The 17194-nt window shown below is 37.3% G+C and overlaps 2 protein-coding genes across 6 annotated transcripts in view; one reads left to right on the plus strand and one right to left on the minus strand.

Annotated features, from left to right (window-relative positions):
• Positions 1-89: 89 nt before the first annotated feature.
• LOC121726420 (CLIP domain-containing serine protease 2-like) lies at positions 90-11250 on the plus strand. Of its 5 annotated transcripts, none has more exons than XM_042113783.1 (8): positions 90-1048; positions 3748-3992; positions 5175-5523; positions 8176-8366; positions 8947-9052; positions 9309-9486; positions 9783-9917; positions 10027-11250. In XM_042113783.1, exons 1-8 carry the CDS (start codon positions 994-996, stop codon positions 10142-10144), a joined length of 1377 nt encoding a protein of 458 aa, XP_041969717.1. In that variant the 5' UTR covers positions 90-993; the 3' UTR covers positions 10145-11250. The 5 variants fall into 5 exon arrangements, with proteins under 5 accessions (XP_041969717.1, XP_041969718.1, XP_041969719.1 ...); XM_042113784.1 differs by having other exon boundaries at positions 93-1048; positions 3772-3992; XM_042113785.1 differs by having other exon boundaries at positions 98-1048; positions 3823-3992.
• An 813-nt stretch (positions 11251-12063) lies between these two features.
• Positions 12064-17194, minus strand: part of LOC121726419 (myrosinase 1-like) — a 34660-nt gene continuing 29529 nt past the window's right edge. Inside the window, exons 2-6 of the mRNA XM_042113782.1 lie at positions 14041-14156; positions 13183-13853; positions 12778-13083; positions 12401-12636; positions 12064-12235 (exon numbers count right to left, since the gene is read on the minus strand). Of these exons, the coding sequence (XP_041969716.1) occupies positions 12103-12235; positions 12401-12636; positions 12778-13083; positions 13183-13853; positions 14041-14131 (1437 nt within the window). The 5' untranslated portion in view covers positions 14132-14156 and the 3' untranslated portion in view covers positions 12064-12102. The remainder of the gene's footprint in view (positions 12236-12400; positions 12637-12777; positions 13084-13182; positions 13854-14040; positions 14157-17194) is intronic.

Below are 17194 nucleotides of genomic sequence, written 5' to 3' on the forward strand. Positions count from 1 at the left end.
ACGTGATTACTGTATCGTAAAAGTAGCTGATGGATTTAATAAACTATAGATCGAGTAAATAAAAATTGCTTCCATTACAATTGGTTTAAAATGTTCTTCTTCTGGATTTTCAATCCTTATGAAATTCTAAATCTAAATACACGTAAAGGGCATTGTTTTCTGTTACAAGATTCATCTTATTTTCATCTGGATTTTCTTAGTTTTCAACCCTATATAAGGACCCCACAGTCCTTATGTAGATGGGGGTTAAATATTTAGGAGTTGACAGCGATTTGTACCATACCAAGAATAAATTTAGGTACCTGTAAAATATGTCACCCAATCCAAAAGCAATGAAAAAACTTCTTCGATCCCTTGAGGATGACTAAGATGTTGTTCATCAAGAAATAAACCTTTTCCATTTATGTATTAGGCATCTTCGGTTTGAATACAAAATACAGTTTTCTCAGACCCATTATGACGCAGAGTATTGATACTGGTATCGCTTACAGTCGACGCTCGTTAGTTGATTGCAGTAGTGTCTTCGTGTCTCCTCCGTCCTCGTTCAATTAGTGATTAAAAATAATATTACGGCAATTTGGCCGCGCATGTGTGAGTTCGTCTCGATGTGTTTTCCTGTGTTACTGGTATGGTAATTCGTCCGTCAACTCTGCCGTTATGGCCGACCTGTTCGACGTCATTCGCCCCAACTTTTGAAGCGAAAATCGGAATTTAATATTTTTATACCGATGCTCCTAAAGACAAGACGTTTGTTTACGCGTCCTCGATCGTTCGATGGAGATGTGGATCTTGTCTCCGCTAGATCTGCTCCTCGATTCATGACCTGCGGGGGTCAAAGTTGACTTTTTATGAGTGACGTCACAGTGTCAATTAGGTAATTTTTGTATGATTTGGACTCAATTTGAATGAAGTGCGGTTAGTGATCTTTTGTTGACCTGTCATGAAGTTCATTTTGTCAAAAATTGACGTAAACGATTAGAGTGAGACAGAAACATGATTTACAAGTGTTTGTTTTGTGTTTTATTGGCGTCATTTGCTCCAGTAGAGTGTAAGTATATATTTGGGAGTAATAGCAAATCTAAGGATATGAGTTTATCTACACTGTACACATTTTGTATTGAGAATTAATAAAATAATACAGAACAGTCCTACAAACAAAACAACATACACCCAGCGACTATGACATTAATAGTAGGTCGTAAATAACATATAAATTGATAAGCATTAAATGCCTGTCACATTTTGCGTAGTAAATAATAGTTATTATTTTTATAATCAATATTATTATGTTTGCAGTACCTAGTAATGAACTTATTAATAGTCATCAAAGTTTCCACTGGAGCTAAGGCCTAAGAGGTGAAAGCATAGTGAATAAATACGTGATAAGCACAGTACCTAGGATTATGTTTACCTACACCCAAGGGCGTCGCCAAGGGGGGACAGGGAGGGGCAGCTGCCCCCCCCCCTAGAGACTCTAAAAAAGTTGCCAAATATAATGCAAACAACGACCACTATAATATTAAAATCTGGTAATAGATGTAAGGCTCGTAGTACAAGTGAAAAGCTTCATGTGCTGTCGACTTTACCTACAATTCATACCTACTTTTCTCATTTATAGAGAGTGAGTAAAGTATGAATTGTAGACTGTAGTAGGTAAAGTCAACTTGCCCCCCCCACCTGCGCCATCGGCTGTCAACGCCCTTGGCTACACCATTTGCAATATTTTCAATTTCAACCAACAGGCAACAATATTAGCAGGTGTTTGTTCAAAATAGTAGAACTGTCAATTCTCTGAAAGGTTTAAACTTCTTTAAGCCACTTCCAGTGATTTGACTTTTTCGATGTTTTGCATTCAGATTCAAATATTTATTCTCTTGTTTTCTTTTTAATTTCTAAATTCTCATGTATTTCTTACGATTATTGTTTTGTACTATCGAGGAAACTGATTCCTAGGCAGTTGACAGACCAATGCGACGTTATATTTGACGACGACGACTGACGACTCTGGGATTATTTTACCCCAACTCAAGGGATCATTTTATACATAGGGGTGTATAAAATGATCCTTTAGTTAAACTTTTACAAAAACCTCTAGTACAAAAAAAGTACGTACATATGATAAAAAATAAGTATGCTATCACGAATTTTGGTAAATTCACTACATCCAGCCATATAAATATTGCGATTTTTCCTTCAACTATAGCCATACTTAAGATTTTTCCATAAGGGGATCATTTTACCTCACCTTCCCCTACTAGATATTATTACTTTAAATATAATTCGTTGTTAAGTACTTGCAGTTGCTGTTGTATCTTTACAATAATGTATTGATTTGGAGACTTACTAATTTATCTACTGCAATATTATTAATATACTACTAACCCTATCCATAATTAATATTACAAATTAGAATTTAAGTATTTACTAACCTCGCTTTTTTTTGTTATTATCTTACATTAACGAGCTACCTGTGGAGGCTTGTAATTGGCTTTTCGTATTCTATAATTTAGAGTAAATTTAATATAGTTTGCTGTAAGCCACCCAAACATGATAAAATAGAATAAATAAAATATATTATTTGGTCGGATCATGTCCATTCAATTGTTAATAATTGTTCTCTTAAAGTGACTAAGTTTGTAGGTGTATATTGTAAATTATTTAAACCGGTTGAAATTTATTCCGGAGTATTTTTGCAACTTCATTAACCTCAATCAAAGATCTCAATTAAAGTTTTGATGATTAACTTGGTCTAGTTTCAATAGAAAAAATTGATGTCAACCGAAATCTAGGACAAAATAATTTGTCCATGAGTTTCAAACTCTAATGCTTTCTGAGTCCTCAACGTCGAGGGCCCGACATTTCTTGGTGTACTCACATTACGAGCTTTTTTGCAAGAAAATTTGTTTCATTTTATATTTTTTGGAACAGGTGTTTCTTTGTGGTCTTGTTTAGTTTTTTGTATGATTGTTTTGTCAATAATAAAGTCTCAAACGAAACCATTAGGGTTTAATAGTACATAATATTATATTCCTACATATTAATTATTATTATCAACGTGAAAATTAACTTTTGTACCTTCAAGAATAGTCGGGATAGTCTCGCCGGAAAGCTTCTATTTCAAGTATCTATGCGAAAGCTGTTTACACGTTTGTGTACAAAAATAAAGACAATCTGACGGATAGAGCAAAATAATAATTATTAAATATTATTATGAGGATTAATTACAATGCGATTCGCGGAATCCTGAAATTCTACATTTCATTTTAATAGTTGAAAACATGTTTACACCTATATATTATAATAATTTTCCTCGTTTGGTGCTGAGTCCTCCATCCGAATAGTATTTCCTTCAAGGATTAACTAACCTTTCTCACGGCATTTAACTAAGTACTTATAATAAAAATTTAATATAATGATATTTTATTAAGTACCTACTTTAGATATGAAAAAATATCAAATACTTAGAAAAAAATTCTATGTTTCAAGTACCAACCTACATAAAATTGTATGAGAAATAGGTAGGTATTTGAAACTTTTCATTAGCCAGTACTAGCTACTTGGTAATCGGGAAACATAAATCGGGCTTCGCCGTGGAAATTTTGTTTTAACGACCTCTTTCTATTGCTGAAAATTACATTAGTAGGTAGAGTTTTTAGACTGTTTCAAAACCTAAAACCTCAATAACTCACGTGCTTAAACTTACCAAGCATAAATACCGAACAAGTCTTGTCTCTTCAACTCCATCAGACGAGTCTTTCGTTTTTGCCGCAGGCTACGATGACTATGGAGAGTATGAAGACAATGATGCCATCATATTTCCAGTGTTGACGGGGAACAGCTGCTCGGGGGTAGAGAATCTGGGCACATGCAAGCCCCTGGCGAGATGTCCGTACCTGCTGAGTGAGATCAAGCGCGCCGGCACGCCCATGCCGGCCTACCTGCGGCGGAAGCTGCAGCAGCTGGCCTGCGGATACGATTACGATGAGCCGTTGGTAAGTTCAGAAGAGAATAGTGGTTAAGAAACCTACATGTAATAAACATCGGGTAGTCACTTTATAGACCAACACAGACAGGGATTAAGAGGAGTCCACACCGCCGTTTTTCCATATAAACGCTGTCCCCTGTTTCCTCCCTAGATAATGCCGGTAGAGTTATGATTTTTTTCCTGAATATCTATGGCCACTATTAGCATGTCCCTATGTTTTCTTTTTTTTTTCATAATTTTATTATTAAAAAAGATAAGAAACCCAAAAAAATGGCCAGATTTTCCTCTGTGTTCAAACACCCAGAAAACAAAACTGGCTAAAATATACAAAAAAAAAAAAAACATAGGAACACAGCTCAAGCCTTGCTTTAATTCTTAATGAAAAAAGTACTTAAATCGGTTAAGTTTTGGAGAAGGAATCAGCGGACAACGAATTGAAAATTTTCTGTTATTTTATTAGAACTTTTGTCGTGTTGTCTCTATCGCGCTCTGCGGTGGGAGACTTGAGATTAATGAGACAGCAATACATTTTCAAATATCTATTTTCAATTTCTCTCGCCCCTGGTGTATCCTCATAAGGATAGGTCTGCAATAGGCAGTACTCAGCCCTTGAAGATAAAGATGCATTTTGTGTCTATGACACTGGTTTACCTCCAACTTCCAAGGCTTCCAGCTCTCCACAGAGTATTCAAAAGCTACAATTATTATTATTCTCTCGGATAAGTTTCATCCGGTTCATATTTTATGCGTCTAATGGTTAATTTTACGTGGGAGAGCCATGCTTCGGCACGAATGGGCCGGCTCGACCGGAGAAATACCACGTTCTCACAGAAAACCGACGTGAAACAGCGCTAGCGCTGTGTTTCGCCGAGTGAGTGAGTTTACCGGAGGCCTAGTCCCCTACCCTATTCCCTTCCCTACCCTCCGGCAACGCACCTGCAGCTCTTCTGATTCTGCGAGTGTCCATGGGCGACGGAAGTTGCTTTCCATCAGGTGACCCGTATGCTCGTTTGCCCCCTTATTTCATATTAAAAAAATAGTAGAAAAACTTTATCAAATTATTTTTTGCCTCTCGAGACCTACTTACTAGTTGAAGGTATTTGACTCACACGCGCCGACGAACTCTATTCCATATTTAACTAAAATTTGAAAAGTAAGTAAGCAAGTACATATTTAAATATAATTTCAGATATGCTGTGAATCGATTTATACAAACATAGACCACACGTATACGACGTTGGGCCAGAACCCACCCACGCAAGACTTCAGACCCACACACAACTGGCTGGGTTCCAACGAGGAGCATGAGATAAACTCCAGATATCCTCCCCAAGACAACTACAACACCAACCCTCAAGACAACTACAACACCAACAAGAACAAAAACCCGCCCAGCTACGGGGACGATATCAGTAACCACCGGAACTTCAACCTCCTGCCGAAAAACTGTGGGCCGATAGAGGACGACAGAGTATACGGCGGCGAAAGAACGAGTCTCTTCGAAATGCCTTGGATGGTTTTGCTCGCGTATGATTCAGGTAAACCTCAAATATATAGTACCAAAGTCGAGTTCATCAACGGCCTAATATGGCATGAGCCGTTGACCGTTAATTTCTTTTCAAGCAGCTAGCACTTTGGGCGCAAATAAATACTATTATAGATTAGTAAGAGACACATTTTTAGCAAATCGACATTTATCTCAGCCTAATTCTACAATACTAATGCTATCTATCTATTCTATCTAATATATAAAATTCTCGTGTCACAGTTTTCGTTGCCATACTCCTCCGAAACGGCTTGACCGATTCTCATGAAATTTTGTGAGCATGTTGAGTAGGTCTGAGAATCGGCCAACATCTATTTTTCATACAAAAAAAATATATATGGCAAAACAACATTTGCCGGGACAGCTAGTATTCCATATACATATAATAAAACTGTAGAAATGACAATTCTGTACATTAAAGATATCCAAAAAATAATAAGCGGGGGCTGTTACTACATCGCTATAGAAGCGAAAACTGTGGTTAGTTTTTTGTCTGTCTGTCTGTATGTCTGTCTGTCTGTCTGTCTGTATGTTTGTTCCAGCATCACACGAAAACTACTGATCCGATTTGAATGCGGTTTTCGCAGATATATTTGTCTTCTTCCAACTTAACATCTGGTGTACAAAAAAATTCCCCCCCACCTCTCCAAAAAAGAGGGGGTAAGATTCTGTACCAAACTTTTTTCTTTAACACGAAAACTACTGATCCGATTTGAATACGGTTTTCGCAGATATATTTATCTTCTTCCAACTTAACATCTGGTGTATAAATTTTTCCCCCCTCACCAAGGGGACCAAAGAGGGGGTCAAATTTTGTATCAAACTTTTTTCTTCAATGGACTAACTTCATATTATTAAATGTGTTTTCCAATTTAACATCTGGTGTATAAAATTTTTCCCCCACCCCTCAAAGGGGACCAAAGAGGGGGCAGATTTTGTATCAAACTTTTTTCTTGAATAAACTTACATCATATTATAAACTGTATTTTCCAATTTAATATCTAGTGTATAACATTTTTCCCCTCACCCCTCTAAGGGGACAAAAGAGGGGACAGGATTTTGTATAAAACTTTTTTCTTTAACACGAAAACTACTGATCCGATTTGAATAATATATGCCTTATTCAAACTTAGCATCTGCGCCGCTCCATCCCCCCCTCCCCCCCCCTCCTGGTAATGTTGCTACGGACAATGGGGTTGCGTCATTTGTGTTGAGTTTTAATTCTCTTTCATTAGGATCAAACTAAGTTATTTATAAAAAGTGAAATAAATCTAACCAAAACTAAACATGCAGATTTTGCGTGTCGTTTGATTAATATGCGGGAGGCTTTGCCCCTGCGCCTACTTGGGGAGGCTGCGCCCCCCCAACCCCCCCCCCCCCCCCCTTCCTAGTAATGATGCTAAGCAAAATGGCGTCGCGTCATTAGTATTGAGTTTTAATTCTCCTTTTTTAGCAACAAAGTAAGTTATTAATTAAAAGTGAATTTATTGTAACCTAAACTAAAGATACAGTTTTCGAGTGTCATTGGATTAATATGCGGGGATCTTTGCCCCCGGCCTTACTTGGGGGAGCTGCGTCCTAAGCAAAAACGTGTTGCGTCGTTAGTGTTGAGTTTTAATTCTCCTTTAGGATCAAACAAAGTTATTTATTACTATTATTTTTAACAATAAATTAAAACCGACTTCCAAGATAAAAACAATAATAACATCCTTATAATATGAACTGAAACAGTTCGTACTATGTGGCGCAGTATTTATTAATAATATAATAATATGCGATACATAACAAAACACCTAAGTACATCTTAACCAATTATCTATTTACCACAGGCTACCATGTTTAAGTTATTTCCCTTTATTATGTCATTTATATATAATGATCCCAAATCATTATAGGTAATGTTACAATTTACAAACACAATAATTTTAAAATTGGTAAAATAGCACTGGTACCAGTGTGGTAGCTAGTTTTGGGATTTATTTAACTTTAATAAAAAGTAGAAAAAATATAACAGTAGCACAACAATCATCGTTAAATCAATACCTACCTACATCTTGATCTTCAGAAGAGTTAAAACCTTCACCTCTTTTGGAGGACAGTAAAAACAAAAGAAAACTGGTTACCGATGTTTTGGTTAATCATCGTTCAGCAATTAAATCAATTACTAAAACAGCTCGTTTTCATTTGACGTCACAAACGAGTTATCTCTCAACTCTCATGTTTCAAACACATCATTGGTTTTTCCCGCTTTGGCTAAAACATTTCCTATTAGAATTTTAAACATCGATAATATTACGATCTAAGTTAACGGGGTGTTTATTGCATGGATATTGAACAATTAACATGCTTTACATTTTATTAAGTTTCTGAATATTAATCAATAATAATTATTATTTATTTTTCATACAAATTACACGTCTTTAGTAAATAAGAAGTGTTAGATTTTCTAATGACTAGTCGCTCTTTTAATTACTTCTCCTCCTAGGCCGCGGCAGCAGTCTTCTCTCCCTCCTGCTTAAAATTTTAGATCAGGTCGTATTATGTGATAACTGATAATATGTCCTGACGCGACTAACAATTTTTACCTTTTCCAAAATAGTTTTTGAAAAACAATCTTATCATAAAATCGTTCGTATGATTTCAGCGCGCGGAACAAAACTGAGTTGCGGTGGGTCCCTGATCACGGAGTGGTACGTGTTGACGGCAGCGCATTGCGTCAGCTTCCTGGGCACCAAGCTACGGCTGCAAGAGGTCGTGATCGGGGAGTACGACACCAGGAGCGACCCCGACTGCGAGAGGAACGAGGGAGAGCTGGTGTGCGCACCGAATGTGCAGGTTAGTGGCATAAACCCAGTATCGCTGGATCCCGACGGCGCTGAATCAGTATTTCCAGTATAATGCCATTATCCAACATCAATACTAATCGACGTAAAAATAATCCAGCTAATGTTAGATGGCGTTATGATGATACGAAAATATTACTCAATTATTAAATTATTATCAATGCAGAAGTAACTTTTGTGCCACGTGACCGCTGGCTATCTCGCAAATAGTGGTCATAGTACCAAATTGCGAGCCAGTCAGCTTAAGTACGTAAAAAGAATGGAAATAAGAGATGGTGATAGAGGCCCGGTATATCGTTGAATAATGTTGTGACCGCGAATGGGTCTTATTTTGGAATTATGCGCTAAAATAATGAAGAAAAGCTAGCTACTAGTATTACTTGTATTTACCAAGTTAAGAAGTTTCCTGTTATATTTTTTGTTAATCTAGTTTATTTTCCTGTAAAAACACAATCATCAATTTCCGATCTCAGTAGAACTTTGTTTTCTTAGCTGATGATTGTTCGATTTAATTAATTTAATATTTAGAGTTATACCCATCATTTCAACTTCCATAATATTTCGTTTTGTAGAACGTGGCAATCGACAGAATTATCGCACACAGCGGCTACACTCCCCAGTCGTTAGTGGACGACATAGCTCTCATTAGACTCGCACGACCTGCTGACTTCTCTCTAGGTAAGCTAATCTTCTTTCCTTTTTAAACTACTCGTCATGGTTGTAAATTGTTATCAAAGATATCAGTTTCTTGAAACTTCATAACTTATTGTTTCACCAGCCTCTATGTTTGATCGTCATCCTCGATGAACTATATCATCCCAACCAAATTTTCTCCTTAGATAAGTTTTTCATCTCTATCTTAATATTAGTCCGATATACCTGTTGGCTGTTACGCTCTTAAAATTAACCTCTAGCCTCCAACCAAACTTTACAGACAGTCTGAAGCCCATTTGCCTGCCCGTGACCTCTGAGTTACGAAACGAGAGGCTGGATGGGCAAAAAGGTGTAGTCGCCGGCTGGGGCGCCACAGAGGATGGTCTGCAGTCTCCTGTGCTGCTGAGCGTCAACCTTCCTATCACCACCAACTACGAGTGCAGCGTTATATACAACGGGTGAGGTTTCTTGATTCTTGCTCATAAATAAAGCTTCTCTCTTAAAACTCAGATCATCAGACGCTAGACAGGTTATCTTTAGCAATAACATAATTTCTAGCTAAACGACTGTTTAAACAAGCATATGCCTATCACAATTCACACGTCATGTCAGTTTTTAGGTGACGGTTTGGTTATTTTACTCGAGAAATGAGAGAACTTATTCTTTGCAAATTTCTTTTTTCATTGCAAATTCAAATCTTTTATTTTGCTTTGTACCATTTTTACGTTTAATATGAAATTATGCACATTTCCAGCTCAACGGAGATCCACAGCACACAGTTGTGCGCCGGTGGCGTGGCCGGCAAGGACTCTTGTGGGGGCGACTCCGGTGGCCCCCTGCTGTACCCGGGGCTCGTACCGGGGCGCAGGGGGGGCTCAGGCACCAGCAGGTACTTACATCCCCAGAATCCCCACTTGACTGTAATACCGCTACCACTTCCGCCATAGGCCCCACCCAACAAGTTCGTTAGTCAATATTTTTCAATATACTTGCTACAGGTACGTGCAGCGAGGCATCGTCTCCTACGGCTCCAAGCGCTGCGGCATCGGCGGCTTCCCCGGCGTCTACACCCGCGTCGCCGACTACATGGAATGGATATTGGACAATATTAGCTGATTTTGTGTCGTTGTTATCATTCTGATTTGTCAAGGCGGCTAACTAGCTGTAGCTATTGGCCTCCGACAAGAATAATAAGGACGCAAGTGTGTGAAATCGCAGCAACAGTCAGTACTTAAAGCAGAGTTTCCCAAATTGTTTCGTTGATCACTTTCAAAATTGGCAGATCCGGTGGGCTACCTGCAGCCACCATCACTTCCCTACCTCCCTACAATAGCTGTAATCTATGAAAGTTGGTATTATTTTAAATAGCAGAATCACTGCTTGTGGACAAATTACCTAGCTATGCTTTCTGATAAGAGAAATCAAGGCAGCATTTTTCGTCGAGTTTCGCGTGGTCGCCTGGGGGATTACTTTGGGAATTACTGACTTAGAGCATCAGGCAACGCGCTCTACCGATTTTGTTGTGACTACTAATGTAGTACCTCGATATTTAGTGTATTTAGATACTTACGGTCTTACCACAAAAAACTAAACATCTGTAATGTTGAATAGTTGTTTTGAGGCCATTTTGTACTGAAATTTTCTTTAATCAACTGTTCAACAGGTGTTTAAATCTTTTTTAGTAAGCCCGTTAAGGTCCACACTTAAAGTTTTGGAATTGCTTCGTGGTTTTTTTGAAGTTTAAGACTTAGTTATTTAAGAGTAGGTACTTCGTATTCATTATAGGTAATATTAATATATTTTTAATGCGGTATTATAAACACAATTAAGCAATGTATTACATTTAAATTTTAATTTATTACAATATTATTACTTAGTTATAAGAATAGTTGTAGTAATAATTATTCTTACTGTAATAATAACGTTACATGCTTATGAACTATAGTTATGTCACAAACTAAGTCAAGAGTTGCTTGCATCTTGCTGCTTGTATATTTTTGAATTCTATAATAGCAAATTCTATAAAATGTCCTCAAACTAAAGAATATGAGATTATGATAACCCCTTTCCATTCAAAGTTCAATGATAACTTTACTAGTCTGTTAGATGTGATAAAATAGGTACTTACTTACCGATAAGGTAATAAAATTTTTAAAGGGTAAAAATGTATTTGAAAAACATGTACCTACATTAGATCAAGAAATAAACCAGTCAACAGCAAACAATGATTTATTTTTATCCATTCATTTATTTACATACAATTTTATTGCAGTACTTATAGTACGGAAGCCCTAGAACATTTTTTTTTATTACTATGGACGCTTCACGCCACGTCAGTCTGGCCCCGTGCTAAGTACCTGAAGGACTTGTGTTACAGGTACCAGACAACGGAAATATATTTAATACTTTTAAACTATACTATACGTATTTAAGATTTTTTATTATATGATACACATATTTAATACACATATAAGACCCAGGAACTTTTGAAAAACTTTTTGTTCCGTCGGCGGGATTCGAACCCGCGACCCGCGGCTTGATCTACCAACAGCCCACCAACTAAGCCACAGAGGTCGTCTGCGAAAAATCTTGAAAGTGGGAGCTAACAGAAATAGAAAGGATTTCATACTTTGACTTGATGGTCCTAAAATATGGACTGTTTTATTTGTAGGACAATGTTACTCTTAAATTATATGACAATTAATCTATCAATAGGTATACAAATAAAACCGGCCAAGTGCGAGTTGGACTCGCCCTTCATGGGTTCCGCAGCAGCAATTTAAGATTTATTTCTATGAAATTAAAAGGTTTTTGATTTATTTTTATATTTCAGTTGATTTAATGAAAGTTAAATTAAGGTTTACCATTTATGACGTATAAAAAAACCTAGATTCTCTCTCGCAAACTATTCAGGTTAAAAAAAAATAATATTAGAAACCTCAATATGATTTTTGAAGACCTATCCATAGATACCCCACACGCATAGGTTAGGACAGGAGTCAGGACGGACAGACAGACAGACAGACAGACAGCCTATATAATAATAATAATAATTAATAATATATAACAATATTCTAGTACAATGTAGTATGCTTCCTGAACAAAGTTCTAGTGGTCGTTAAATCCTTGAAGTAGTTTGCAGATTTTCTCGCAGTTCTCGTGCGGTTCGGACTCGAAAAATCAACTTCGTACAGTCCAAATCTTCTTCTGAAAAAATAAAGTTTTAGTGGTTCAGTTTCCTTTTGTTTCTTTCCGATGAACAGCATAATATTTGAACTATGATCAAATTACATTTGTAAAATTGTATAGCGATAAAAGGAACATATAATTCAATTCAAATTCACGTTCAGGCAAAACTGCAAAGGATCTTACAAATATCCGTATTTCCACTCGAACAGATCCACGAAGCTCCAGACGTGGTACCCGCGTACATCGCAGCCCGCCTCCTTGGCGTCTAATACAGCATTGAGGTAATCATTAATATATTCTATTCTGTCATAATCATCTAAGCCCCCTTGATTTGCATAACCGTTTTCGGTGATGAGAACAGGTGGATCGTACTGCTCCTTTATGTTCATCAGTAGCTTGTATGTACTCTGGGGTCGCGACTGAAATATGTAAGTAAATATGTTTTATTTCCAAATTATTAATCAAATACACAAGGATAAAATACATGATGGTGATAACAATAACGAATAATTTAGGAATCATGGGACACGTGAAATGTTTCTACTATATAACTACTTTACCTTAAATTGGTAGGCCACATCCGCCGTCATAGGATCGACTGCTAAACCAGCGTCGACGTCATCTCTCACAGACGGCACAGGATATAATGTTCTAACCGAACTGTTTCTATATACGAACACAGTCGAATACAAATTCAGTCCCACAAAATCTGCTGAGCCTTTTATCATACTGATCTCGCTTTCCGATAAGGTCGGCAGACGTGATCTTGGATAGCCTTGCTCCGCACTCTTGGCGGCGACTCTTAGTTTCGTCGCGGCCGGAAAATCTCCAGATTTTGAGAATATAGGATTCAAATACATACCACCCTTAAAATCAAAAGTAAAATTAATAATGCATTTAAAAATAAACAATAAATACAGATAATCTGAAAAAAATTATCAAGATATAAAAAATATTTATCTTACCATAAATCCATTGCAGTCTTCGGCCGCTTCGACGTCTTCGGTCGAATCGGTTAGGGGCTCGTACCGAGTGTAATATAACACGAGACCGACTTGTCCCCTTTGTCGCTCTCTGTAACGCTCGTCATACAGTCGGTAGGCGCGAGCGTGGGCGAGCAGCATATTCTTCATGCAAATATAATCCCCTACTCCGGATACATCCACAAACGGCGGAAACTCTAAATTCGTGTAGGTGTACATACAATAAACTAGGGGCTCGTTTATGGTAATCCACATCTTCACTCTGTCCCCAAAATTGTCGAACAACACTTTCACGTAGTCCAAGAAGAAGTCGACCGTGGCCGGGTTCGTCCACGAGCCGTACTCTTGCAGCTTCACGGGCAGGTCCATATGAAAAATCGTCACAATCGGGGTTATGTTGTATTTTAACAGTTCGTCAATGAAATTATTGTAGTAGGCGATGCCGGCCCGGTTAATATTATTCGCGTAGCCGGTCGGTAAAATCCTGGGCCACGAGATCGCGAGTCTGAAGGAGTCCAAGCCGATGTCTCTCGCTAATCTGATGTCGTCCTGGTAGCGGTGGTACCCGTCGGCCGCGACGTCGGCGTTGTTGCCATCGACGACAAAGTCCGCGCCCCCGTGAAGCATGTCGTCCCAGAGCGATGGTCCCTTGCCTAAAAATAATGCGATATTATTGCCTAGAATGAAATCAGGTTTATGATTGACGGAATATCTTATACAGACCTCTACTAACTTCTGGGTCTTATAATCCCCAATCCCATATGGGTGTCCTCGCTTGCTTTTTCGGAGAAACATAACGTTGACGTTGTTATACGACAGTTATCTATGAGCCTAACTTACCGTCTTCGTCCCAAGCACCCTCGTACTGGAACGCCGATACTCCCGAGCCCAGCATAAAGTCTCGTGGAATTTGCCTTACATTATTATCCATGCATTTTATGGTACTAACAAGTACGCTGCAATATGCAAAATGTTAAATTATATACAATATATAAAATATTATATGATGGGGACTGCGTTGTTGTTATTCTTCCAATATGTTCATGAACGATAGTAATCGTTTGCAATGAGTTAAGCCATCCGTTTGTTTGATGCCCGATTTTAATTTGAAAAACTTCACTGCACTGTAAGCAATCAAATTATTAAATAATTTTAAACTATTAATTTCTTTAGAAATAATATCTTATTAAAGTTTTCGAAACATAACTAAAGGTATGAAAAAAATACTTGCTATACGATCACCAAATAAGACAATCTCATCGTTGGATTTTCTTTAAACTAACAACGCACTCGATACTTATAAAGGAAATTTTCAAACTGGTTCGCCTTCTACTATTTTTATTTATCATATTTTGCATTATTACGAGTCACGTGGAGTCTCGACACGAGTGACCACGACACCAGACGACACTCATGGCGAATGCACTCTTATGACGTTGAAAAAGTCAGTGCTTCTCAAAGTTTTTTTAATCATGTTCTGGTGTGCTAGATGTGGTGAAAACCAAACGAATGGTCCATGTTGCAGTGTTTGCAAATAACAATCCATACTAATATTATAAATGCGAAAGTATCTCTGTCTGTCTGTCTGTCTGTCTGTCTGTCTTGCTTTCACGCCAAAACTACTGAACCGATTGCAATGAAATTTTGTATACAGTTATTCTAGAGTCTGAGAAAGGACATAGGCTACATTTTGATGTGGGAAAATATCTTATTTCCATGAAAATTTCGATGAAAATAAATTCGCATTGCGCGTGGCCAGCGCTCATCCCGGGGGTCCTGGGTTCGAGTCCCGCAGGCGGAACAAAAAATTTTCAATGTTCCTGGGTCTTGGATGTGTATTAAAATAAAATTTCAAAAATCTTAAACATATTTTATGTATAATATTATAAAAAATCTAGAAATATAACGATGGAATGAACATTTTAGTTCTAATACGATTCAACAGATGGCGTTTTATTTTTTACTTTATTGTAACATAGAACTAATCATACTTATTAGTTAGTATGTTTTTGTTTATAGTTTTTAATACGTTAGAATATTATCTATACTAATATTATAAATGCGAAAGTATCTCTGTCTGTCTGTCTGTCTCGCTTTCACGCCAAAACTACTGAACCGATTGTAATGAAATTTTGTACACAGATAGTCTAAAGCCTGAGAAAGGACATAGCCTACTTTTTAACTGGAAAAGGGGGTTGTAAGGGGGTGAAAATGCGTATATTTGGTCAAATTAAGTTAGTTCCAAAAACTCAAAATAGATGGCGCCAAGAGTTCCCTAGATCGCGCTATTGCTTGCTCATGCGTATTTCTATAAGAGGTGGTACCATGTTAAGGTAGGTTTTTAGATTCTTTCGATTGTTATACACGTTCTATACTAATATTATAAATGCGAAAGTATCTCTGTCTGTCTGTCTCGCTTTCACGCCAAAACTACTGAACCAATTGTAATGAAATTTTGTACACAGATAGTCTAAAGCCTGAGAAAGGACATAGGCTACTTTTTAACTGGAAAAGGGGGTTGTAAGAGGGTGAAAATGCGTAAATTTGGTCAAATTAAGTTAGTTCCAAAAACTCGAAATAGATGGCACCAAGAGTCCTCTAGATCGCGCTATTGCTTGCTCATGCGTATTTCTATAAGAGGTGGTACCATGTTGAGTTTAGATTTCGATTCTTTCGGTTGTTATACACGTTATTAACTAAGAACTCACCTACCAACATAGATTAGATATCAAATTCAAAAACAACAGCGCCAAAACTACTGAACCGATTGTAATGAAATTTTGTACACAGATAGTCTAAAGCCTGAGAAAGGACATAGGCTACTTCTTACTGGAAAAAGGGGTTGTAAGGGGTGTTTATGCGTAAATTTGTTCAAATTAAGTTAGTTCCAAAAACTGGAACAGATGGCGCCAAGAGTCGCCTAGATCGCGCTATCGCTTGCTCAAATGTATTTCTACAAGAGGTGGTACCATGTTGAGTTAAAAGGTATAAAAAAGTTTAATTAAAAAAAATCATATTATGTGCACACTACACGGCTGTTTTGGGTATTTTGATTTAAGGGGTACCAGGGTTTTAAAAAGCTTTTGACACCAATTTTATTGACACCGTGCGCTATAAACTGAAGTCCACGCGGACGAAGTCGCGGGCAACAGCTAGTGATATAATATGAAAAACTCAAAGCAGATATGTTACTACCGCGCGCGTTGTGAAGATTCAAATACGGACCAATTGGGCCGTCTTTAATTTAGTCTGCATCGAGCGCAGTCACGAACGTGTATTGTGTGTGTGTGTTTCGAAAATGTACCAATTATGACTCGAAAGTAAACAAATCACACGGAAATTCTTACCACATGTCTTGTATGCAATAAATGCCTCGATTATTTACATTTCCATTTTTTTTTTAACAATCTGGAAAAAATCGAATTTTCGTCATAGCTCAGGCGAAGAAAGCTAATTTTTTGTCAGTAAAAAAAAAAGCGAATTTTTTGTCAGTAGCTTCATTTTGATAAGACGAAGAACTTTTTTATTCGAACAACTTTTTATTCTCGAAAAATCTCAAAAGTGGTAGCTACGAGTAACAGAGATAGAAAGGATTTCATACTTTGACTTGATAGTCCTAAAATATGGATTGTTCTATTTGTAGGACAATATTACTCTTAAATTATGTAACTATTACCCTACTTCAAAATCAGCTTGTTAGGGTTCCGTTTTAGGGTTCAGGAGTCAACCAAGTTTTGTTAATTACAGAGCCCTATATAAATGGGCTATCTAACACTGAAAGACTTTTTTTAAATCGGACCGGTAGTTCCTGAGATTAGCGCGTTCAAATAAACAAAAAAACAAACTCTTCCGCTTTATAATCTTATATAAAAAAATTCTCGTGTCACAATGTTAGGCCGCGCCCGCGCACTCCTCCGAAACGGCTTTACTGATTTTAACCAAATATGCATATTCAGCATAATATTGCTTTTTATATTGATAAGAACATTTGTTG

The sequence above is a fragment of the Aricia agestis genome, chromosome 4, assembly GCF_905147365.1.
Source record: "Aricia agestis chromosome 4, ilAriAges1.1, whole genome shotgun sequence".
NCBI classification, from domain to species: domain Eukaryota; kingdom Metazoa; phylum Arthropoda; class Insecta; order Lepidoptera; family Lycaenidae; genus Aricia; species Aricia agestis.

What these genes read in the sequence shown, in the direction of transcription:
- LOC121726420 (XM_042113783.1), top strand. Translation starts at nt 994, where the DNA reads ATGATTTACAAGTGTTTGTTTTGTGTTTTATTGGCGTCATTTGCTCCA. An exon ending in TGCAGCGTTATATACAACGG is followed by an intron (nt 9,487 to 9,782) that starts GTGAGGTTTCTT and finishes GCACATTTCCAG; the next exon opens with CTCAACGGAGATCCACAGCA. An exon ending in GGGGGCTCAGGCACCAGCAG is followed by an intron (nt 9,918 to 10,026) that starts GTACTTACATCC and finishes TACTTGCTACAG; the next exon opens with GTACGTGCAGCGAGGCATCG.